At 46.3% G+C, this 25,432-nt stretch overlaps 1 protein-coding gene across 4 annotated transcripts in view; it reads right to left on the reverse strand.

The window, feature by feature from the left end:
• Positions 1–947: 947 nt before the first annotated feature.
• LOC111597365 (neurobeachin) overlaps positions 948–25,432 on the reverse strand; it is a 64,538-nt gene continuing 40,053 nt past the window's right edge. For 3 of the 4 annotated variants that reach the window (XM_030224083.1, XM_030224082.1, XM_030224085.1), the window contains 16 exons: positions 23,569–23,821; positions 23,363–23,505; positions 23,068–23,258; positions 22,632–22,822; positions 20,084–22,540; positions 19,677–20,023; positions 19,302–19,616; positions 19,129–19,236; positions 18,400–18,550; positions 10,837–10,946; positions 2,849–5,756; positions 2,580–2,753; positions 2,236–2,499; positions 1,946–2,142; positions 1,693–1,844; positions 948–1,573 (listed from right to left, as the gene is read on the reverse strand). In XM_030224083.1, the coding sequence (XP_030079943.1) occupies positions 1,483–1,573; positions 1,693–1,844; positions 1,946–2,142; positions 2,236–2,499; positions 2,580–2,753; positions 2,849–5,756; positions 10,837–10,946; positions 18,400–18,550; positions 19,129–19,236; positions 19,302–19,616; positions 19,677–20,023; positions 20,084–22,540; positions 22,632–22,822; positions 23,068–23,258; positions 23,363–23,505; positions 23,569–23,821 (8,052 nt within the window). In that variant the 3' untranslated portion in view covers positions 948–1,482. The remainder of the gene's footprint in view (positions 1,574–1,692; positions 1,845–1,945; positions 2,143–2,235; positions 2,500–2,579; positions 2,754–2,848; positions 5,757–10,836; positions 10,947–18,399; positions 18,551–19,128; positions 19,237–19,301; positions 19,617–19,676; positions 20,024–20,083; positions 22,541–22,631; positions 22,823–23,067; positions 23,259–23,362; positions 23,506–23,568; positions 23,822–25,432) is intronic. The other variant, XM_030224084.1, reaches the window with a different exon arrangement.

Below are 25,432 nucleotides of genomic sequence, written 5' to 3' on the forward strand. Positions count from 1 at the left end.
ATATATAAGTTGGACGTATGTGTTAAAGGTTTCAAGGAAGGTTAAGGTTCGTTTTTAAGCAAACAAAATGTGTAGCTTGCTTGGACGCAATAAACAGTGTTGTAAAGTGGCAAAAGGAGAAAGAAACAATTTCAATAATATTTGCCAAGGGTGTCTGGGTATGTGTGTGGGTGTGTGTGTTGAATGTGCTGTGCTACGTGGCGTATGCGTAATCTTTCTTTCGGCCAGCGTTGCTAAGTTGCGTATGCAATATTTATTTTGTTAAGTATTCATAATTAGCTTTTAGCAGTGTTGATAAATGTTTAGTTGTTTAGCTTGAGTTTATCATTTTGAGTTAGTTTAAATCTTGAACTAGTTGAGTTTTGTTTTTGTTTTTGTTTCATTTTATTATTAAAATATCGCGAACTTCATGCGCGCTGCTCGCTGCTGGCTTCGCATCTATTGCCCAGGCATTCGGCATCATCTCTTGTGACTCTGTTGTGACGTCACTAGCTCAAGCTAGTTGGCTCAAGCATTGCATGCATGTATGTACATACATATATATATATATATATATATATGTATATATGTATATATGTATAATTATTTAAAAAATTGGCTTCTCTCTTTTTCGTCTGTTAGCAGTTCGCTAATGCTGTTCGCTTCTCGCTTCGTGCTTCTCGCTTTTATCTCTTTCATACATTTGGCCACTTGGTTTCGTTTCTTTGTTTTCATGTTTCTTCTTTTGTTTCACTTCACCTCGTCACGTCTCGTTTCGTTTCGTTTCGTTTCGTTTTATTTTCAATTTCGAAGCGTTCCTCTTGCTTTGATTTTGTGTTTATTTATTTTTGTGAGAACTTTTGCTACATTATTATTATTATTTTTATTATTTTTTTATTTGTATTATTTATTTATTATTATTATTATTTAAATTTATTTCAGAGAGTTAATTTTTTTTAGTTTTTCTTAACTGCTAATTGCGTTTTATAAACACTAACTTGTCATTTAGATTTACTTTGTTTTCATAGAGTTTTCCATACTTATTAAAACTACTCAACTTAAGCCGATTGCTTGTTGTGTTTTCTCAATAATTTGCTTTGTATTTGTTTCACGTTCGCCGTTCGCTTGTGTCATTGCTGTAACTTAGTCAACTAGACGCCGTATAACTAGTAAAAAAATGTGTTTTGACTGTGACTGGCACACCAACGTACTAGTAATATATATATGCTATACGTTAAGTAATACTAGACAAAAAAAAATATATAGTTTCGTTTGCTTACTAGCCTAGAATTGTAAATGTCTATCGATCGAAAACCGAAACTCAAAATACAAACAAACAAACAAATACTCGTATCTCTGCACCTAAATACATCGTTGCGCTCTCTGCAGCCATTGCAATTGCACTTGCCTGCCCAAGCTGGCTGCGTTTCTCTTTCTCCTTTTGATTCAGCTGTTCGTGCCGCGTCGTGCCGTGCCGTTCGCCTCTCGCTCGCGCTCTGCGGCTTAGTAGCGCTGCTGGTACTCATGGTGCCAGCGATTGAAGTCAATGTGGAACACAATGATCGAACCAGTTGACAAGCCAGCGAGCAAATACCTGTCGAGAAGAGAGAGCGAGGGAGTGAAGAGAGAAAGAAAGGGAGAGAGAAAGACAGAGCACATGGAGATTGTTAAGTGGTAATTCAATAGCCCCTAGTCCCGACCCAAAGTACTTACTTCTGATCGTGAGTGAGAGCCAGCGAGCGTATGCCCGCATTGCAGGCGGGGAAGGCATAGAGCGGCGCCAGATTGAAAGTGCGCCACACCTCGACAATGCCGCGATCTCCGGCAGTCATCAGATACTCGCCATCGCGCGAGAGCAGCATGCACTGCAAAACCAGAGAGAGAGAGAGAGAGGGAGGGAGAAAAAGAGGGAGAGAGTGCGAAATCAAGCAGCTGTAAATAGAGTCTCGACTCGCTTGCGACCTACCTGCAGATTGTCGTTGTGTGTCTCGTGGCGCAGCTTCTTGCCATTGATGGTGTAGGCCGCGACATTGCCTTTGTCATAGTTGATGACTATGAAGCCCTCGCGCGACATGGTTATCAGCTCCGGCGAGTGGAAGTCGACGGGCGGATCCAGCGAGCGCAGCAAGTCACCGAAAGTTGTATGTATCAAGACAGGGCCGTCTAGCAAGAGCAGGAGAGAGAAAGAGAATCGAGGGAAAGAGTGGGATAATGTGCGTTAGCTTGTGTTTAGTTTTGGCAGCGTACTGAACTTACTCGTTGAACCCGACACAACTAGTCCGAGCTCTGCGCTGATGACTACCGAGGTGACAGCCTGCTCGTGACCCGTCAGAGTGGCACGTGGCGTGGGCACGTCTCCCTCGCCGACGATGCTCTGGGTGCGGGCATTCCAGTGCCAGAGCAGCACCGTGCAATCCGCTGAACCGGAAGCTATGTAGCAATCCGAGGTAATGTTGCACTCGCTGCGAGCCATGCACGTGACGACGCCGAAGTGCCCAAAGACGATTTGCACGATTTTCGCTAAGGATACAAAATGCACATAGAACAGTGTAAGGATAGGGTCCTACGGAAGGAGCGAGTGAGCGAGAGAGAACACTCACCTGTCTCTGTGGCAAACACACGAAAACTGTTGTCCCAGAAGCCGCAGGCAATGAGAAAGCGACTGTCCACGGTGGTCACAAAGCAATTGGAACGAATCTTAAGCATTTGGCTAAAGTTATCGCCCAAATGACGACGGCTCACCGCATGGCTGTTGTTGTTGGTGCCATGCACAGCTGCAAAGAAGCACCCAGAGAGAGGGAGAGGGAGAGGCAGAGGAGGAACCGATAGAGTCGAGGTGGGCAAGTACAGTTAGCACAGGTGGACTTACCCAGCACTGGATCAATGGTTAGCGGCTGATTGGAGCCAGGCGACTGCGGCGATTCAGCATAGCTTGGACTCTGGACGGATGCGGTGTAGTTGCAGTTCCAGCGATTCACCGCAAACTGATGGCCAGCGGTCACCGTGACGACGGATGGCAGCGATAGCTGCGGATACGTGTTGGCCGAGATGTGTATGATGGGCGAATTTTGATAGAACTTGAGCATCTGGCACAGATCCTCGGGCATGGCACTGAACATCATGGGCGATAGATGCATGGCCGAGCTGCGCGGTGGATGCGGCTCCATTAGCAGCTGGCTGGGCGTTTGGCCAAAGTTGCGTATTTGATTTTCGACTGCCTCGCGCATCACCGGATCGAGCACACCATCGAGATCGACGCTGCCCTCGTAGGTGAGATAGTAGAACACGTTGGTGGCCCGGATCGCCTCTGGTCCGCGCTGCTTGTAGCCGAATATCAGATCGATCCACTGATGCAGCTGGCAGGAGACGAACTCCGATTCGAGAGCCATGCGATTGATGCGCACAAACTCCTCGGGGGTCTTGGCCCAAGGGGGTAGCTCGATGTCATCCACCAGGGCGCCATCCTCGCGATGTCCCAGCCTGTAGCCGGACGCATTGTAGAACATCTCCGGCAGGAAATACCATTCGGGTATCAGCTCCTTGACATCGGACGTGTCGCGCTGGCAGTTCTTCCAGCTTAGGGAAACGGACGAAAACAGTCGATCCGGATAATCGAATTTGCCACCCTGCAGCGCCAGGAACATGGACGTGAATGGCTCCACACGCACCAGCCAGTTGAGAGTGAAGGCGGCGGTCGAGTAGTGGGTGCCGTAGTGGAATGGCGGAATCGTATCGCTGTCCCAGCTCTCGTAGCGCTCCTCAAAGTAGGCGCGGCGCGATGGATTTAGTGCGCCAATCGGCTTCGACAGATCACGATAGTTGGAGGGCAGGCTAAGGTCCAGGTCCTTCGAATCGTAATTGGTTAGCACCCAGGGAAAGATCGGATACTGGTTCAGATCGTTGTATGTGCGGCCGGCGATCGTGTTGAGGAACATCAAGTACTCAAAGTTGGAGATTTCGCGTCGCTGCCATTTCTGGGTCATGTTCGAGTTTCGCATCAGTTGGCGGGGCGACATCATCGAGGCTCGCCGAGTCTGCGGTATGCCATACTTGATGCCGACGCCCACGCGTGGCAGCGCCTTGATCACCTTCTTGACGGTATGCTGATCGGGAAAGGCGAACAGAATGGAGGTGCGGCTGGCCAAAAAGATCTCCAGCGCCACGTTCTGCAGCAGATAGCGACGCGAGAAAATGGCTCGCACCTCGGAAAAGTACCATTTGCCGTGGAGATGGTCACAGTACTTGAGCACCTCGGCATCGATCTTATGAAACTCTGGATGATCCTCGTCCACCTCGAAGAACATCTCGGTGCTGGTAATCGAAACAGTGCCGGGCGCCACCAGTCCCGGCGCTATCAGACGCGCCTTGGTGCTGATATTGACGGGTCCGGTCAGATCCAGATCGAGTTCGCGATCCTCAATGAGCAGCTCGGCATCGTCCAACAGCTCGCTGTTGTGCTGGGACGACGGATGCGCCCGGGACACCGCAATCTGCGTGTGGAACTCGTCGCGTGTCTGCAAGATGGCATCCTCCGGTGCACCGTTCTCCAGTGCCGCCTTTAGCGTGGCCTGCGGATGCGAAGAGCCACGCGGATTCTGCACCATGCGCTTGCGACGACGAGCATCATCCTCCCAGGCGTCCAGCTTCCAGTAGGTGGCCTTCGCCAGCGGGCCAACGGTCGCTGTTAGCGAGCTGGTAATGGAGCCAATGCCATTGGCATCGCCCCAGGCGCCATGGCGATTGCACATGATGTTGCGCACCTTCTCCAATAGTCGGCTGGCGATGACGTTGTCTCGACGGCGTGCGGCTGTGATCAGGTGATCGCACATGCGCTCCTCCTCGCGCCGCTCCAGCAGCGTCTGGGCGCACTGCGACTCAAAGTCGGCGTGCTTCAGCACATCGTCGGCGCGCATGCGATTCAGTATGAACTCAGCCTCGTTGGCCACGCGCACAATGTGATCCTTCATGGCATGGGAGAGCAGGCGGCCCTCGTTGATTAGCTCAATGAAGGCGAGGCCGGCATGCTTCTGCAAGCTGTTTTGCCACTCCTGCGAGCAGAGCAGCATGACCAGCTCCACAACGGAATGGGAGTTCTTGAAGGTGGTTAGACCCTTGCCCTCCATCAGCAGCTCCTGGCCGTGCGATCCGACCAGCGTCTTGGAGAGGAAGGGCGCAAAGTCCACCATTATTTCGCGCAGCAGCGGACACACAGGACCCAGAGCTATCTCCAGCTTCTGCGTGAGGCTTGCCTCCCGCGACGGCGTCGTCAGCGGCAGCTGGGCAACCAGCGCCGGCGGCTTCATGGGCAGCTCATCGGGTCGCGTGCGCTGCTGCTGCTGCTGCTGCTGCTGTGTGCCGGGCACGGTGTTCGCATTGCCGGCACCGCCAGCGGCCACGCCTGCACCACCCACACCATAACCATCCGGCACACGCACCACCGATATCTCCGAATCGGGCTTATCCCCACGCTCACTGCCCACGCCCATGCCCAGACGGGAAACTCCCTGTTGCTGCTGCTGCTGCTGCTGTTGCTGCTGCTGCTGCTGATGCTGCTCATGCTTGGCACTGTCGCTGGCATCCACGAGGCCGACAACGAGTCCTGCACTGGCTGCCGCCTGCACAGCTGCGTCCTCATTCAGATTGACATCCGTCCAGCTCTCGTCGTTCGAGTTGTTCGGCTTGTGATCGTCGGCCAAAATGTCGCTGGACGACTCCACCTCGGGCACCTCGTTTTCTGTCGAGTTCATGTTCAGCGACACCACATCCGAGTCCACGCTCTAAACGGTTCAAGGATTAGATAAGCATAACAAACAAACATATACATGTACATATATATATATATTAAGCAGAGGGGAAAGCCAGGGCTTAAGCGTTTGTGCTCAGGTGGGTGAGGAGTTCAGTGGACGGGTTAGAGTGGTGCGAGTTGAGTGTGACTGGTGCTAGTGGCCTGACTAGCGCTGCAAAGCTAATTTATAGTGCTTGGTGCTGCTATCGATAGTCGATAAATGTGCATATACAACTCGATTAGTGATCGATATATTAATAAGCGATGACTGTCTGAAGCAGTAGTCGAAGTTAGTCTATGGTCTACATTTTAATGATTTCGATAGTCGATAGGTTTCGATAATCGATTGCTAAGCAGCGTGAAGCATCGATAGATTATCGGTTATCGATAGCTATCGGTTATTATAGCTGTGCAGCACTAGACTTTAGTTCAATGTTTATGAGTGTGTGTGCGCGTGTGTGTGTGTGTCTGTCTGTCTGTCTGTCTGTCTGTCTGTCTGTCTGTCTGTCTGTCTGTCTGTCTGTCTGTCTGTCTGTGTGTGTGCGTTTTGATATCATTTGCACATTAATTATGCACCCCGAACAATAAATCAAAGCTCCAGTGCGCAAAGTAAAGCTCAGCCGCCGCCCAAATCCTGTTGACCAGCCACGTCCTCTCCACGTTCTTGTCAACACATGCATTTGTCAACGCCACGCACGAAACGCTATCTACAGATCTATATAGGAGCCTGCCCCATCCACCTCCCTCCATGCAGCCCCTGTCTGGCCGTGATTTGCATAAAAGGCAATCCAAAGCTCTCCCTCCCCCCTCCAGCTCTCTCTTGCGCTCACGCTTAAACAAATTTTGCTATTACGTAACTCAGCTCATCCGAAAAGCATTAGCCGAAACGGACATAACGGACAGACGGCTATGGGGAGTGGCCGGAGCAAGGACTCAGCAGGCAGGTTATGGAACGGTTAGCCATATGACAGAATTTGTTAAAGCGTTTGACAAATGTCAACTGTCAAGCACAAATGCAGAGCAGAAATGGGTATAGTAGGTGTTAACACAGCTGTTTCCATGTGTGTGTGTGTGTGCGAGTGCGTGTGTGTGGCAGCTGTTGCGCCTACGCAATATGCTGCACATCCCCTTGAACGTTTGTGCAGCAACTAAAATCCATCGCCTTTTGTTTGGCTGGAATTTCACTTGTGGCCAAAAATTGAATACACAAAACACACACACAGCATCAAGTGTGTGTGTGTGTGTGTGTGTGAGCTACATGATTAACTGTTCGTGTGTGTGTGGAGTATAGCAAGAGCTTGCTACGCGAGCAGAGCAGGATTTGCTATATTAATAATGCAAGCAGTTCATTAAGAACCCAAAACCGGAAGACGGCACGTCGTGACTGCCGCACAATGAAAGTGGCTCAGTGTGTGTGTGTGTGCGTGTGTGTGTGTGCGTGCGTGTGCTCTTATTCTAGTTTGTAACACTAATTGCATACCATATACATTGACATTAACATACATAAATCACAAGAAACATACAAACAAATCCATGAGACACACAGCAAATCACGTGGCGCACGCAGCCAAATCAAACTTGAGTGTTCTGCCTGTGTGCGAGGGTGTGTGTGTGTGTGTGTGCGAGTGCGAGTGCGAGTGTGTGTGTGCGTGGAATGCGTGTAGGCGCGGACTTCCGCTGAGATTGCCTAATGATTTATTGATTGCATTTAATTGCAATTCAATTTGTATTCCCTTTTCTTTTTGCCAAATCAAACAAAGCTCAACGAAAACAAGCAACAAAAAAATAAGCAAAAAAAAGGGGTATGCGCGACCTACAAATGCCCTGTACAACAAGTTGTAGCTAAGCAGACTTCACAGAGGTTTCACAGAGCACTTAGCAGCAGATCAAATGATTTCATGGAGTCATAAGGGTAAGGGCTAAGCGGAAGAATCATTGCGGGAATGAATAACAGCAGCTGGAATGACTGGCAGACAGACAGGTAGACGGACAGGTAGACAGACAGTCGGAAGGACAGTCCGCATAGCGGACATAGTCCGCTCAAAAATTCGTATACTTTGTAGCTCTCAACATAGTTATTTTGCTTAATATGATTGACTACACGCTCGACATACTTTAGAGCTTCAAGTTTCTCCCTGCAAGCCAGGCAAATCTTCAGCTAATTAGATCACTTAAAGACAGTGTCGGAATCTGCATCGCCTTAAAGTTAATTTGTCGAGCTTATCTCGTGCAGCATGGGCATAGGCGATTAGTTGTGTGGTCAGCCGTAAGTCTGACAGATAAGTTGCATTTGAAATGTTCCACCTGACAGAGCGCATTGAGGGCAGAATGTTGCATTGTGTTGGTTAATTGATTGCATGATTCAGTGACGCATTGGCCCAGTGCTGCAATATTGATTGCGTTAATGCGCACGGCTCAGCTCGGCTCAGTTAGTCAATGCCGTTGTCGTTGTCGTTGTCGTTGTCGTTGCATTTGCCGTTGCATTTGCCGTTGCAATTATGCAATGTCACATTTGGTTAGGCCACAAAAGTAAAGAAATTAAATCACAAATTGACAAACAAACGAGAGCAGTTACAGAGAGAGAGGGAGGGGGAGTGGGTGTGGGAGTGTGTGGGAAAACAATATGAAAAATCGATTTAAAAACTGTGGAAAACATGTTTCATCCACACTGAACTGAACAAAAGCAACAAAGTTGTGCGATATGCCAATGCCAACAAAAGTAAAATAAATTTCACATGATTTGTGTGCTCTGTGTGCTGCTGGCCTGTGGGCGTGGTCTGTGCACTAATTAACGCACGAAATGTCAATAAACGTTATGAACTCCTCAATTATATATGAATATATATATATATATATATATATATATATATATCTTGCATACGAGCTGCATTCCATAATAGCCTTGCAGAGAGCTTTAATCATTCAATTATTTGCTGAGCAATTGACACATTCATGAATATATGAATTGAAGCCAAATTTGATCTGCATTTAAATATTGATTAGGCAAGCAAATTTCCATTAAGTGCTTCTCGCTTCTCTCTCTCTCTCTCTCTCTCTCTCTCCCTCTCCCTCTCTGATTGAATTGCATTCACTTCGTGCTTCCCGCTTTATTTAATTTGTCGTTTTTGCATTTTGGTGTGGAGCTGTTTGCTTTGCTGGAGAAGCCATTCGTCTACTGCTTTGCGTGCTATGCTTCTCCCTTCTCTGTGATTTCTATACTTATTTTGGCATTATTCATGCTTCTTTCTTTACCTAACTTGTGGCTTCTTTCCTTCATCTCTCTGCTTTATCTAGCCTTTCTTTATTCTGCATTCTCAGTTTGCTTAGCTATTGTTTAAGCTTCTTCCTTTATCTAACTTGTTGCTTCTTTCCTGTAACTCTCTGCTTTACCTAGCCTTCCTTTGTTCTGCACTACGCTTCTCTCTTCTCAGTTTGCTTAGCTATTAAAGCTTCTTCCTTTACCTAAATTGTTGCTTCCTTTCTTTTTATCTCTGCTTTAACATGCTTTAGGTTATTCTTCACTACGCTTCTCTCTTCTTAACTTACTTTGTTATTATTAATGCTTCTCCTTTTGCTTTTCTTGTTGCTTCTCTACGTAATGGAATGTCTTGTTGCTGGTTGCTTCTTTCCTTCGGCTTAGTTTTTAGTTCAGTTTCCCTTACCTAAGCTTCTCTCTTCTCAACTCAAATTAAAGCCTATAACTATACCTAATTTGTAGCTTCTTTCCTTAATGGAACGGCTTATCGACTGCTTTGCTGTACACTTAACGTCGCACGTCGCTTCCCTTGGATTTGCCTACTTCTTTTGCTTTGACGGCAAGTAGCTTGTTGGCTCTTTGCTCTGTCCAGTTCTAAGAAGCACCTTGGCTTGCACTTAACTACGCTTCTCGCTTCACTACGTTTTTCACTTCACAGCTAATTATGTTTACTGCTCTCTCTGTCTCTCTCTCTCTAGCTTCTAGCTGGTTTGCTTCAATGCATTTGTTTGTTGCCTCAGCCTGAGTTATGATTTAATACTTTTGTTGCTTGCTGCTGTTGTGCGCGCTTCTCTTTATGCCCCAATAGCCGCTGGGATCAGCTGTAACTTATTGTTTTGCTTATCCCTTAACAACTTTTCGCAACTAGCCACTTAATTGAGCTGCTTCGTTCGGCTTCAGTAAACTCTAAGAGGTAATTGCTTTTCGCTTATATCAAATTTCCAACTACAAATTTTCCTCGCTTTTCTTTTTTTTCCCTACTTTTCTTCTCTCTGACCGATGAAAGCTCATTGCTTGTTTCTGCAAGGGTATTTGGAGTTTGGCATGCCGAATTCACATTTTGGTATTTTTGGTATTTTTTTGGTATTTTTGGTATTTTTTTAAAATTTACTTTGAGTGCAACAAGATGTGATTGACAGCGGTACGAATGTGGTTGTTTGTACGTATATGTGTGTGTGTAAGTGTGTGTGTGTGTGTGTGTGTGAGGTGAGTTGACTTCAATTGTTGTTGTTGTTGTTGTCAAATTGTTGCAAATTGATAGTTGCAGTATTTTTTTTGGTTTGGTTTTACTTTTACCTTTGGCAATTTCTGTGGAACCATTGGCTTGGGAGGTGACAATGGTTGTTGTTGAATTTTAATTGAATCTTTAGTTGATTTTACAGTTGTTGTTGTTGTTGTTGTTGTTGCGGTTGTTGTCTTAGTGTTGTTGTTGTTGTTGTTCTTGTTGTTGTTGTTGTTGTTATTATTATTATGAGCCTGTGACATTTTGTTTTGATTGATTTGCATCGTTTTAGTGTTTTGATTTGATAAGAAAAACATGCAAATGAATTGGCTTCACAGCTTCTTCTTCTGCTTTTTCATCGTTTTTGTTCATTGAACTTAATACTAAGCTAAACATACACTCAGCCACACACACACGCATCTCTTTCTCAGCTACAAACTGTGAGAGCAGAGTTTTCATTCATCTAAAGTGACGTTGCGAAACTGTCTTCATGCAAAGTGAGCTGGAATCGAACTGAGCTTGTCGCCCCATCACTCACACACTCACACACTCACACACACACACACACACCTTGAGCCATAGAGCACTACTCACCTTTATGGACGGCGGGCCACTCGAGTGGGAATCGTTATCAGCGAGCACCGACGGATTGTTCTCATCGACGACGATGATCTCGTAGTCGCTGTCCTGAATCTGACGACCGCCTGCACCGGAAGAGAGACGAGATCACATTAAATCGATGAGTACAGACATGTTTACATACATATCAAAGTATACATATATAAATAGAATCTAGATAGAAAGCAAATTCATATATTCATTACGTTTGATTAGGCACGAAAAGAAAACCAAAAGTGTTTAAGCAATTCATATAGTTCTCTAACAGTTACATCAATGGCTCTGTGACGAGTAGACAAAACTAAATAAAAAGAAGTACAAAAATATCTGCTAAATACGTTAAGCTATAATATATGTTGTATATAGATAAGGGGAGAGTAGTTGAACTGGAGGCAAGAAGAGAGCTTCGCTACTTCTTGGGGTCAGTCACAAGTCCCGATTCTAAACAGACCTGCGGGTGTTGCCACTGTCAAGTGCTGACAGGTAAGCAGCAGCATGTTAAAATAGCTGTCAAAGCTGCGATATTTGATAACAAGATGTTAAAAGTATCTGCCAGGCCTGACAGCCGATGTAAGTGAGATGAGAGTATCGATTCTTCAGGTCAGCATAGTTTATGATCCTTAACAAATATCGATTCCAATTAGATTTTTATACAAAGCAAGTGGCAGCACCTGCTGGTGTTGCCACATATGCGAAAACAGACTCAACCAATTGTCAAGTGCTGACAGGCAGTTGAATGCAAACAGCAGCACGTTAAAGTAGCTATCAAAACTGCCTGTCAGCAGACAGTTTAGACATATTTTTATGACATCATCGAAGGTCTTAACGAATGAGCAACTTAATCTGTTGGGCTAAAGGCCAAAGCCATTCAAAGTGCCTGAAAAACTTGACAATTTATTATGGTACTTGAGAGGCAGAGGCAGGGAGAGAGAGAGGGAGAAAGCAATGTTCTAGTTGCCTGACACTTTTGAGGTGTGGAAATTGTTTGAGTTTTGCATTAATTAGTCAAATGGCTTTGACTGCATGTAGTTGATGTTCAAGAGCTCAAATTTGCATACCTAAGCACACACACACACACACACACACAGGCAGACAGACACACATGGGCAACTGCAAGGACACAAGCTGACCAAAATGAGAAACGAACACAGAGAGAGGGCGGCAGCGGGAGAGATTGCATAGCTTAATAGTTAGCAACTGCTTTCAACAGCATTTGCTACTGTTTTTTTATGGCAGCTAAAGTGCTGGAAACTAATCTGCTAGCTCAATCTCTGCCTCCCCCTGCCTCCCCTTCTCTCTCATATCTTCTGCATTGTGCACGCAGCTGCCGCAGCTGCTGTTTTGGCTGGTCATTTGAATTCCTAATTCACATTGCTGCCTGCTGCCCCTCTGCCACGCCTCTAGACCAAACTTTGTTGGTTAGTAATTTTGATATTTGTAAGGTTTTATGAGTGCTATAGCTATAGCTGGGGCTTAAGCCTTTTGTTCGACCATTGAATTGCAGCAGCCGCAGCAGCAGCAGCAGCAGCAGTTGCTGCTCGAATCTGTCTCATGGACACACATAATGCAATCTGGATAGACAAAACGTATTTGCAGGTGGGGCCTTTAGCCGGCTCATTAGCGAATTGCCTGGACTGTGGTCAGCGCTGGCCAACACTGCTTTTCAGTGTTGCTTAATGTCTTAATTGAAATTTATGTCCGGCGCTGTTAAGTATGCTACACTTTTTTGCTGCCTCTCGCCTCACGCTCGTCTGCTTAATTTGTAATAATTTCCCAGTGTGGCGATTTTTCACACACACACACACACACACACACACACATATAGAGTTGGAGAGAATTATGTGCTGGCCACAAATTACTTTTGTTTCAACATTGTAAACGTGTTATCGGCTGCTGCAACTGCTGCTGCCCGCTCCTTATCCCTCTCCCTCTCCCTCTCTCTGGCTATCGCTGCTCTCTGTCCCTCGCTCTCCCTGTCTCTTTCTCAGTCACATAATTTATATTCGTGCTCGGCTTTGCCTGCCTTTATTTTTTTGCGACTAATTTACATTTTTGTCGCTGCCATTAAAAAATTTTCTCTCTCTGTGTGTGTGTGTCCAGGCAGCAATAAAAAACAAGAGAACGAAAAGGGAATGAAGAGGAGGGGAGCAAGAGGAAGCGCAAAGTGCACGCGTGCCGCCTGTCGTTCGCCACTTTTTATGGCCCAATATTTCACGTCCGTCTACGAAAATAATAAATGCTGCAAATACCTTTAATTCATTTTTATGCTATGGAAAATTATCGAATTAGACGCAACTTTGCCAGCGTCTAGCGACGCGCTCTGCCCTGTGCACAAAATGAAGATAAATGAAATGAAAATTGTGCTGACAGCACAGGAAAATGACGAGCAACAGCCGCTGGGCAGCTCCCTCTGCCCGCGCTGCCGCTCCTCTAAAATCCCATCGTCAACAGGACTCGGTGTCAAAAATATGGCTGTCATTGTGGCTGCACTGCATGTCTGTGTGTGTGTGCCCTGTGTGTGTGCCCTGTGTGTGTCTGCTATCTCTAGTAACAAAGATAGATTGCACTTTTTAAAAGCATAAATGGATAACATTTCGCAGCATGACCTCACACAACAACACACACACACACACACACACACATATGCGTGTCTTTGTCGTTGTCAACTGGAAATTAGCAATCGTCGCTTTTCATATCAAAAACATAAATCGAATCAACATTTTGGCCAAGAAATAACTTAAACAAAGCCAATCAAATTTAGCTTTCAATTAAATAATTGACTTTCGTAGCAATATAATTGCATAAGCGGCATTAAAATCACATAAAATTGTTTTACAATAAATACACACACACATATGCGTGTGTGTGTAAAAGTAAATTGTGCATTGTGCAGCCAAATGTCAAAAAATTCAATGAGATTTATTCAAAACTATAAAATGATGCCTCGAAGCTCTAATCGAGCTAACCAAACGGAAACACTGTGCAACAAAATTTGGTATTCAGTTCAGCAGCGACAGCAGTAAAAGCTGCACAAACTCATGTAAATATATGTAGATAAATATATATATATATATATATATAATTTGAGGTATATATATATATTTATAACCCCGCTACAATCGTTAAATAATGAAATCAAATTAAAAAATAAAATGTTTTTCTATTCTAAAATAATTCTATTCGAATATTTGTATTCATAAATTTGATTTATGTGTGCAACGGGACTTTGAAGAGGTCCCAGTTGGAAACTATGTACCAAAATGTAATGGGAATTATTTACGTAGTTCAATTGGAATCATAATATTCATCTAGCGTATCTAGGGCATTGAAGCAGACCTGTTTATTTGGATAGATTTGAACTGCAGTTAGAACTTATAAATAACTTATATATTATGAGTCCTATCAACTATAACTTCCTCATAGGAACCAGATGTCCAATCAGAATCAACCATGTTATACAACATTTCTTCGCTTATGCTATTAGACATTTTTGTTTACAATTAAATTCAATTTAAAATGTATTTGTCAAATACAAAATCCATTCAGATTGATTATGTCGAGAGAAGACAACTCCAACTAGAAATTATCTTAATACAATCAGCATATTAATTCCAATCAGAAACATGTTTGCATTTTATTGGTTACAAATAGCTATGCCATGTCCAACTAGATCTAGATGCAATCAGAATAATTCCAATCATCAAGCATATCTTTGGCATTCAAAGAGTTATGTTCATTTCGACAGATGCCGACTCCCACTAGAACTTCTCTATGTATAGAGCTGTCTGTTAAGCATAAGAATTGCTTTCGCCAAGCATTGAGCAGGCAGGAAGCTAGTTTGAGGTCATCATTTGGCCCGCTGCGATATGTGTTTGCAGTGAATGGACGCTTGGGTCGGAGTGAATGACTTCCGCACAAAGGGAGCGGGTGGAGGAAACTAAGAGGATTGTTATTATTATAGAATGCTGCATTAGTGAGGCATTTGGCCGCTTCGATCGATTAAATAATTCAATTCAATTCACTTTGGGGCTCGAAACAGAAAAAATGAAGCGAACAGAGAAACTAATTCAAGCAGATGGCAGAGCACTTGTTCGTTCGCAATTCAAATCGAATTAAATGAGCGCAAAATGGCATACAATAAATGCAAATTAAATTCCATTTTTAAACTCAATTGAAATACTAAAAATCCGATAAAAATGCAATCGAAATTAAATTAAAATTAGGCTTAAAATAAACGAGAGACGACAAAAAAAAAAAGCGAACGAGCGAGAGGGGGAGAGAGAGACGAGAGTGCGTGTAATTATGCCAATTTACACTGAGAGACAATTGCGGGCAATTGTTTAATATAGATGCAGGACTGTGATACACACACACACACAGACTGAGTCACACCTATATACACACACACTCACACGCAAAAGTTTTTGCATTAAAAGCAAAGTTCGATTCAAAGATATAAACATCGAAAGAGCGAGCGAGAAACAGGGTATGTGACAGAGATAGAGAGAGAGAGAGGAAGGGAGGGAGAGAGAGAAGATCGATGAGTATATATCTATATATATATATATATATATATATATATGTATATATGACAAATCTAGTTTATAGAAGCTACAGCTAAAGCTAGACATTGATAGGCAAATGGTATGAAATGAGGGTAAAAGCAACGCAACGCAACGCAACGGAACGCAACGGAATGAAAACAAAATGGAATGAAACGCAACTGAACGAAACGGTAAAGAAACAGTGAACAACAAATTACTTAAGTGTGTTACAAACAAAAAAAACAACAAGGAAACTAAGAAAGAGAGAGAGAGAAATATATATATATATATAGATAGATAGAGAGAGAGAGAGAGAGAGAGAGATAGATACAGAGAATAACTAATTACACAAGTATAGATATATATATATATACATATTAACAGAGAGAGAGAGAGAGAGAGACAGTGATAGATTAAGTTTAAATAGTTAGTTAGAGCGTGAATTAGACTACATACTACGACACTCATAACGAGCGATACCTGTTCCGGTGCCAGCTACGTTTGCGTTGCGTCCATTGTAGCGATAATTGTTATTGATGGCATTCGATTTGTATGCAGCAACGCCGCCGCTGACGCTGCCATCGCTCAATCCCATGCCGCTCATGTTCATGCCCACGCCCACTCCGACGCCCATGCCCATGCTCATGTTCATACCCATACCCATACCCATGCCCATGCCCATGCCCATGCCCATGTTGCCGCCAGCGGCAGCAGCAGTAGCAGCAGCAGCTGTTGCTGCTCCACCATTGCGCAAATTATTGCGCAAATTGTTGCTGTTGTTGCTGTTGTTGCTGATGTTGCTGCTGTTGATGTTGATGTTGATGTTGATGTTGCTGTTGATGTTGTTGTTGTTGTTATTATTGCCGTTGCTGCTGCCGTTACTGTTGCTGTTGCTGCTGCTGCTGCTGTTGATATTGCCGTTGCCATTGCCGCTGGCATGCCCATTGAGCAGCGCTCCACCAACACCAACTGCATGCTGATGAAGCTCCACAGCGCCCAGGCCATTCTGCTGCTGCTGCTGCTGCTGGTGCTGTTGCTGCTGCTCTCCATTCAGCTGAATGCCACGCATATAGGCATGTGGATGCGCATGATACCCACCGCCCAGAGTGGTGCCATTCTCCACTTGACCACCATAATGGTTGTGCTTGCCATTAAGCAGCTGCTGCTGCTGTTGCTGCTGCTGCTGCTGCTGCTGCTGCTGCTGGTGGCCATTGATCAGCGCATAGTGCGGCTGATGGGCATGAAAATGTTGCTGCTGCTTGTGCAGCTGCTGGCGATGCAATGTTGCTGCGGCTGGCACCTGTTGCTGGCTCTGCGATGCCAGCGAGGACAGCGACGAGCTGGACGCTGGCTGCGACGTGGCCGTCGAACTGGCCGACGAGCTGGTTGAGTGTGTGCCGCCCAGCGGAGGCGGCGGTGATATATTGCCCAGCTGTTGCTGCTGCTGCTGCTGCTGTTGCTGTTGCTGATGCTGATAGTAGGCAGCGGTCATATGATGATGGCTGTGATTGTGGGGCTGATGTTGCTGGTGTTGATAATAGTGCTGCTGCTGCTGTTGTTGCTGCTGCTGTTGCTGCTGCTGCTGTTGCTGTTGTATTGAGACGTTGCTCACATGATTTTGATGCGACTCGGGCAGAAATTGCGGATAGACGTGGTGCGACCATTGCGGGAACAAGGGACGCGCGCTGGCGGCTTCTATAATGTTGTCGTTGACAGGGTTGGCAGGGTTGGGTTATCATACATATATATGCACAAATGTATATATATACACATATACATACATACACACACACACAGAGAGAGCAAAATGGGTTGCGTTGGATTGTTGGTGGGAGCGTGGGGAAGTTTTGTTTGTTTGTTTTTTTTTATTGATTTTTGTGACGTGGCGAGCATTTTTGTTACGTTTAATTTGGTATTAGATTACATAAGTATTTTTTTTTTTGTTTTGGTATATTTTTGGTAGTTTATTTTTGTACAATAAATCCGAAAAAGCAGCGTGAAATGAAATTTTTAGAGAACGGAACAATGAAAATAACCACAAAAAGAACTGAAGAATATCTCCAACAATGGACTTGATGAGTGTACTTAAAGCTAATGATTAGGTGGTACGTATTCAGAGTGGGGCGGTTGCTTGGTGGGTCAAGTTTGTCGAGGACGTGCGCACACACTCACGCACACGCACACACACACGCACACACACGCACGCACGCACACACGCTTATAGACTGCTTGCATTGGAATGATACTAACATGTGGTGGTGGTGGTAGCGGTGCTGGTGGTGGTGGTGGTGGTGGTGTTGCTGGTGTTGGTGCCTGCCGTTACTGGCGCGGCAGTGGTGCTCTTTAAAGATTGCTAGTGGCCAGTGGCAGTGAGTAACTTCTACCATTAACATATGTAAAGACTCGACTCAACAAAATGTTAAAGCAAAAAGTATAAACAAATAACAAAAGGAGATAATCAAATGGAACGCAGAAATGAAACAAAAAATAAGCAAATCTTATTTGACAGAACAGAGAGAGAGAGAGAAGGAGTCAGACAGAGAGAGAGAGAGAGAAAGAGAGTCGGAGAGAGAAACATTTATACATAGCTAGAGACCGAAAGAGTTAGACAGAAAAGAGAACCAATAAACGAATGTTTAGCTTTTGGTGCAGCAAACGTAAGGTGAAACGAAATGAAATGAAATGAAACTGAAACTGAAACTGAAATAGAAATAGAAACCGAAATAGAAACGCAGACACAGACAAAGGACAAAGCGACAAACGCAAATTAAGAAATGCAAATTAAACGCATGAGAAATGCGAAACGAATCGAACACAAAATGGAAAACTCGAAACTGGAAACTTAATAAAGAAACCCCCCGAGGATAAGAGTAGACGAGAGTATATCATATATCAACTTAAGCTAGTTGTAAGTCGTGGCAAATGCCGTTAGGTACGAGAGTAGTTCGCATTATTCATGGGCCTAGATCGAGAGCTCTTAACGTTTAACACTTACCGCTGCCCGCGCTGCGCTGCAGCACCGGGGATTGACGTTGAATTTGGGGCTCTGCGGGTGGCTCCAAAATGTCCCGATATTTGGATACCATCAGCACCGAGATAAAGTAGACGATGGCCAGCGATAGGAATTGCGCTTGTTTCGTTTCCTCCTATGGACAAGAGATGTAGAAAAGAGAAAGAGAGAGATAGCAGATCATGTGTGAGTTACAAGTGGAAATGAAACATCTGGGAATTGAGTTGAAATTGAAATAATGGAACAACTTTAAATGAAACAATCGGTAATGGAACGGCTGAGAACTACAATCAAATGAATAAGTCTATACCTAGACTGGAACAATTTGGAATGAAACAACTGGGAATGAAATGGAATGAATCTAGGACTGAATGGATCGTTAGGAGTTAGATCTAAGTGATCAAATAATTTTTGCAAATTAATATGCTTGACTGAAACAACTGGGAATGAAACAATTGTCAACGGAACGGATGAATATGGAACAATTGTGAATGGAATTAAGAGACTATAAGAGAGAATTGTATGGAAATTAGAAATTTAACTAGAACAGCTCGGAGTGAAACAACTGGAATTGAAACGGGTGAGTAAGAAACAGCTTGTAATGAAATATCTGGCAAAAGACAATAAACAGTTAAACGACTATCTACTGATTGCAACAAATTGGAATGATACAAATGGAAGTGGAACGACTGGAATTGAATTAACGAGCCTTACCACATCGCGATAGATGACGGCCCGCAGGCGATTGACGTCCATGTCCTGGAGCAGCTTCTCAGGATCCTTGACGGGCGATAATTGACCGGTGATTGACTCCACAATGTTCTGCAAGTATTGTAAGGAGAAAACAGTGTTGTAAAGCGTTAGAGGAGAAACCGTGCTCAGCTTACCTTCGGCGAGGCTTGAGCGCCGCGTATGAGCGCCTGCAGATGCGCCGCGCCGGGCACATCGCGTGCCAGGGCGCCCACATTGTAGCGTGTGCGCTCCTTGCACTCGAGGCAGTTGCGCACGGCACAGGTGCAGACGAGGCGCAGGCACTGGCGCAAGATGCCGCCGCTGGACATGTTCTTCTCGGCCTCCAGTTCGCCGAAGTTCAGCGAGGTGGCAAAGATCAGGACATCGGCCATGTTGACCAGACGCTGCAAAAAGGACACAGCCACCTCCAGCGGCATGCCCTGTGTCGGCTCCAGCACATCCAGCTCGGACTGAAAAAATGCCGTGCGTTAGCTCGAAGATTGGCGGCTGCATTAAGCCTGTGCACTTACATTGGGGGATGTGGCGCTGGCGAGCAGCGGCAAAAGTCCGCCGCAGGCAATGATCAGATTGTCGGCCAGCTGGGATATCAGATGCACCGTGTTGACCACAAAGATTGCATTCTCGCTGGAGTTGACAAAGTCGAGGACACTCTTGGTGGAATGACTGCGCCACACTTGGATGTCTGTCTCCAGGGAGAAGAGGACATCGCTCAACAGTCGCTGATGTATGTAGGACCATTTGAACTCCGGTATGCGGAACGGCGGACGGGTCGGTCCCGGACTGAACATGGGACGAGTTGAGCCGGACTTGGAGCGCTGCTGTTTGCCCCCCTCGACGCCGCCTGTGGCGCCCGCAACTGTAAGGTGCAAAACACATTCGATCTGCTCTGGCTGGATCAGGCAACTCTTTAACTTACCATAATGATGGCCCTCCATGTGGACCGCACCTTCTGCGTTGACAGCAGACGAGGCTGCTGCCGGCTGCGATTGCTGTACGGCGTAGTCGTCGTCGTCGGCGTTGGTTGTATCCTGTGCATCGTCGTCGATATCGGCATCAGCATCGACGTCGGCATCGGCATCGACATCGGCATCGGCTTCGGGCAGCTCGTCGAGGCCCTTGTGTGCATCCGCCTCGATCTTTGGCGTTGTTTGCGTTGTGGAGTCCACCTCGTTGGGCTTCGTGCGCAACGCAATCGGAGCAGCCTCCTCGGACTTGGCCAGCGGCTCAACGTGCGCTGGCTGCTCTTCGGGCGTTGGTGAGGTTTGTGTGGTCTGCTCAGAGGCCACAGCCTTGACGGTCTCATCCACTAGAGTGTCTAGAACGGCATTGACAATGGCTGGCACTTGGTCCTCCACTGATTCCTGGGGCTGAGCTTGTGCCTCGGCCAGATCGAGTGCCGCTTCGACCACCTCGTGGACTATCTCCTCTGCGGCGGCGGCAACGCTTGCCTGTTCCTGTTCGGCATCCTTTTCAATATCTGGCTCGATGGCTGTCTCCGTCTCTGTTGCCGGCTCGGGCTCTGCCTCTGCCAGCTTTGTGGCTGCCTTTTGAACTTCATTGTTGTTGGTTTCAGTTACGGTTTCGGATTCGGTTTCAGTTTCGGCTGCGGCTGCGGCTTTGGTCTCCGCCTCGGCTGCATCGATTACCTTGTCGATGAGCTGCTCAACAATGTCGCGCACCGCTGTGGCCACCATATCCTCTGTCGTCTCATCCAGCTCGGGCTCTGCGGTCACTGCAATCACATTTGTTGTGGACTCCGTGAGCTCGTCGCTGCTCGGCGTTGAGCTCAGCTCCTGCTCGCCACTCGCTGCTGCTGCAGCTGCTGCTGCTGGCATCTGGCTGGAGCTGGAGCTAGAGCTCGGGCTGGAGCTGTTGCTGAGCTCCAGTTTCTCGTTGTTGTTCAGCTTGTTGGCCGCATCTTCAGTCTTTTGATTGGTGTTTGCTGCTGCTGCTGCTGAGGCTGTGTTAGACTCCTGTTCCTGATCTGCACCCTCTGGGCTGTCTCTCTTCTCCAGCTGCGTTGTGGTTGCTGCTGTTGACTCCTCGCTGTTGATCTCGTTAGCATTCACTTCGGCCTCCGGCGCTTTGTTCGCCTTCTGCTGCAGCTCCTCTGACTCGCTGGTAGTGTTGATGTTGTTGTTGTTGTTGTTGTTGAGCAGATTCTTGCTGTTGAGCAGACTGACATTGTCCTGTGCTGGCGTCTTCTTCTCGCTCTTGAGCACGCCCTGCACCACCTCGTTGACGGCCAGCTCGATCTCCTCGTCCTTTAGCACGGACGAGGACTCGTGCAGGACATCGTCTACGACCATTTTGCAGTCATTCAATGCTGCCTCCGACGCCTGCAGCACCTGAGCCACATGCTGCTCCACGTCGAGCGCATCCTTGGCTGTCGCCAGCTCCAGTTCGTCCAGGTCCTCGCCAATTTGCAGCGTCTCCTTGAGCGCTGCCTGGCCACCAACTGGTGTCTGCTGCTCGGCGAGCTGCGGTTTCTCCTCCGACGGACTGGGACGGAGGCTGCCATTGCAAGTGGCCGCCGGAGCGCTTTGCAGCGCTTCGTCCGTTTTGATTTGCTCATTGTAGACATCTGAAATGTTGGCAATCACCGATTTGTTGACCGGCTCCTGCTGCTCTTGCGACTTGGCTTGATCCGTGTCGGCTGGCTGCCCGTTGGTAGTGCAGATGCAGGAGTCGGTCGGGGTCGGGGCGACATCTTCGCTCAGCTGCAGCTCCTGTGCCTCCACATCGACACTCTCCAGCTCCAGCTCCTCTGCCTCCTCCTCGACGGGTGGCACATCCTCCAGCGAGGCCACGGACACTGCGCTCTTTATGGCCGGCAGCTGTTGCTGCTGTTGCTGCTGCTGTTGCTGCTGCTGCTGCTGCTGCTGAGGTGCAATCGGGCCGTTCTGCTGCTGTTGCAGCTCCTCGCGCTCCCAGCCGCTGATGGTGCTGATGGGGCGGGCTTGACGAAGGGCGGGATCGGTGATGTTGTCGGTGCGCTGTCGCTCATAGTGCTCGTACATCTGGGCAAACTGCAGCTTGAACTCCTCATAAGAGACCTTCGAGTGGACAATGGCCAAAGTGTCCACCCAGACGCGCCAGCCGCCGTACTCATGCTTGATGGCATGGTGCAGCAGCATGCGGAAGAGCGAGTAGACCATGTCGCTGATCTTCTGCTCCTCGGTGTTCTTCGGATGGATGTAGGCCATGGCAATGAGCCACTCCTGCCAGACGGACATCTGGAGTACAGTGCGACGATTCTCGCGATTGCTATTGCACAGCAGAGTCATGTCCTGCAGAAAGAGCTTCTTCACCTCGATCAGGGACTCGGTCTGCTTCGACTGGCGTATCAGTGTGGCGACCACCTTCAGTATCACTGTGCGGCAATGGATTGGGTTGGGTTTTGGAATGGATTAGGTTTCTCTCTACCAGCTGAAATAGGAGCTTAGGCTATGGCGTTAACTCACTTGGGTTTTCCAGACGGTAATGGCCCTCTGGCTCCGGATGGCGCGTGTACAATATCTGCTGTGAGATGTGCTCGGTCATAATTTCGAAGAGCACATTGTATGTGGGCAGCGACAATGACTCCTCGTACAACAGCAGACGCTCCGCTAATAACGTGTACAAATTGTGCGGCGACATGACATCGTACTTACGTCTACACCAGCGCGGGTTTAACAAAATTTTCGAAGGGGAATAGAAACCAGACACATGCAAAAATTTATGAGCATGTGCATTACACGGCAGTTTGTCAAATGGAGTAGCAGCACGAGCTAGGCCCACGCCTACACTCGCCTGGAAACCCATTACTCACGGCCCGTGGCTGGGCCCAGCCACTACCCACTACCCCCTACCCACTACCCACCCGTTAACCACAATTACCCCGTCCATTGTGCTACTTACTTGTGTGTGCTGCGCGAGAGGAAGAAGCCGAGCAGCTTTAGTGCCTGGAGGCGTATCAATTGACTTTCGGCGGCCAACAGCTTGAAGATGCTGCGCACGCCGTGCTTTACATCGAATGCAGGTACCATTGAGCTCGGGTGCTCCGACATCAACGAGATGAGCATCTGCAGTACATCGTGCAGATTCTCGTCCTGCGGAAAAGAGAAGAGCACATTTAATTAGCAGCCAGCTCTAGTCCATGCTACTTAAGGCTAAAAAGGTTTTCCCAGTGCATCTTGGAGCTTGGCTCACTCACCTCATGCATGGTGGTCAGATAGTTGAGTATGCTTTGCAATTCATCCTCCTTGACGCCATTGCCGATCATAATGAGCTGCTTGAGGAACAGCAGGATATAGGCGCGTATAGCCAAGATGTCCTTCTGAGCCGGTCGCGGACCATCTGCAATAGTTGAATGCGTCAGAATCCGAGGTCGCCAGTTGTTCGCTCGGCTGTGGCACTCACCCAAGCCCTTTGGTATGATGCCGCTCTTGGCACGCGGATTGACAACCCAATAGTAATACTTCAGTGTATGCACTGTCTGCAGGACGGTGCTGACGCGCCGCACGTTGCTGTAGATCTGAGTATCGCTGAGGAACTCGGTGGCCAGGTACGAATAGAGGCGTGCCTGTACATTGGCTGGCGTATAGATCCACAGCGCCGGATTGAAGAGCACGTGATCGAGCAGCTGCCACGTGAGAAACGAGAAACAGAACAACTGCGCCAAATTAGTCAAGTAACTTATGCTGTCCTCAGTTACCAGAGACTCAACAAGGATTCAATTGCAAAAGATTGAAGATGTGGTGTGTGAGTGTGAGAGAGTGTACATTCGATAGTAAGTTAGTTAAGTTGATTAAATAGTTATGTTAGTTAGTTACAGAGAGAGAGAGAGAGAGTTAGATAGAGAGTGAGAGAGAGAGAGGTAGAGTAGCGCAAGAACAAATGAAATTTTTTTGTTTGGTTTTTTGTATACATACGTTTACATGAGTTTCATGTTGATTGTTGTTGTAGTCGATTGATTTGGATAGGGTTGTTATATATATACACATATATAAATTATATTTATATGTATATATATGTTTGGAGGTTTGGTAGTAGTAGTAGTAGTAGTAGGATTCGATATATAGATACATATATATTGAATAACGGTTACACATGCAGCAAACAGCAATCAAATTTTTATCAACGTTTGTCATAAAACATAAAACGAGAAATTAACAAACAAAGTAATAAACAGTTAATATTTGAATGGCATTCCAAAAGAACAAGAACGAGAACTAAACTAAGCTTAATTAGGTCTAATTACGCTAGGAATTCAAAGTATTTATATACATATAAATGATCTTATGCCGCTAGAGTTTTGATTATGTTACGGCTATTGGCTATATCGAGAGAAAATATGCATAAAAATGTTGATTTATTGGATTAACACTTAAAATACATAAAATTAGTTACGTAATGCGCTTTATGTCGTCGAGGAAAGTCTTGGCTCTGTTTACATATGATGATTTGTGTCGCTTCAATGAAGTTCTGAGTCCGCGAGTCTCTTGCCACTTCAGAGACCCCAACTGATCAACCGCATTTCTAATTCCTCATTCAACTAATTCAATTTATACGTTCATCCAGCTTTTTTGCCAATTAGTATAATTAAACCTATGCGAACAGTTACATTATAAGATTCTATGGCGCCTAATTGAATTTATTTAAATCGCTTCGAATTGAAAAAGTCGCAGTTGTTTAAATATTCGACAACTGCGGCAACTTTTCGGAAACATTGGCCGAAATTTTAATTGTCAAAAATACATACATATGTACATATGTATATATATGTATATTTATGTGTGCGTGTGTGTCGTGGGGGGATATGTTCATACATGACTTGGCTTATGAGGGCCAGCAGCACTTCAATTCAATTCGGACCACTCCATGAAGTGTTCAAACTTTTTGGCGAGGCGCTCTGCTGCTCCCGCCGGTGGCTTCTGGCGTTGCCAACGGCTGCAGCAAACATAACAATGCAACGCCCAATGTGAATGTGGCGCTGGCCCCCACCCCCCGACGACCCCCCTGCACACACGCCAGCTACCGACAGAAGTTTCCCAATTAAAAACTGTGCACGAGTGTGAAATAATAAGGAAGCACACAGCACGGGGGCACGCCGAAAGCTGAAAACCCCCAAAACAACAGATTCAGCAATATGCAAAAAACATTTCATGGCGAGAAGTGGAAAGGCTAAAAAAGGAAACTTTAGTTGCGCCTGGCGAATTTACACTGATTTTTCCCGACCACGCACACATATATCTATATATTTATAAATATATATGTATATATG

The sequence above is a fragment of the Drosophila hydei genome, unplaced genomic scaffold, assembly GCF_003285905.1.
Source record: "Drosophila hydei strain 15085-1641.00,03,60 unplaced genomic scaffold, DhydRS2 tig00000355-arrow-arrow-pilon, whole genome shotgun sequence".
Taxonomy (NCBI): Eukaryota; Metazoa; Arthropoda; class Insecta; order Diptera; family Drosophilidae; genus Drosophila; species Drosophila hydei.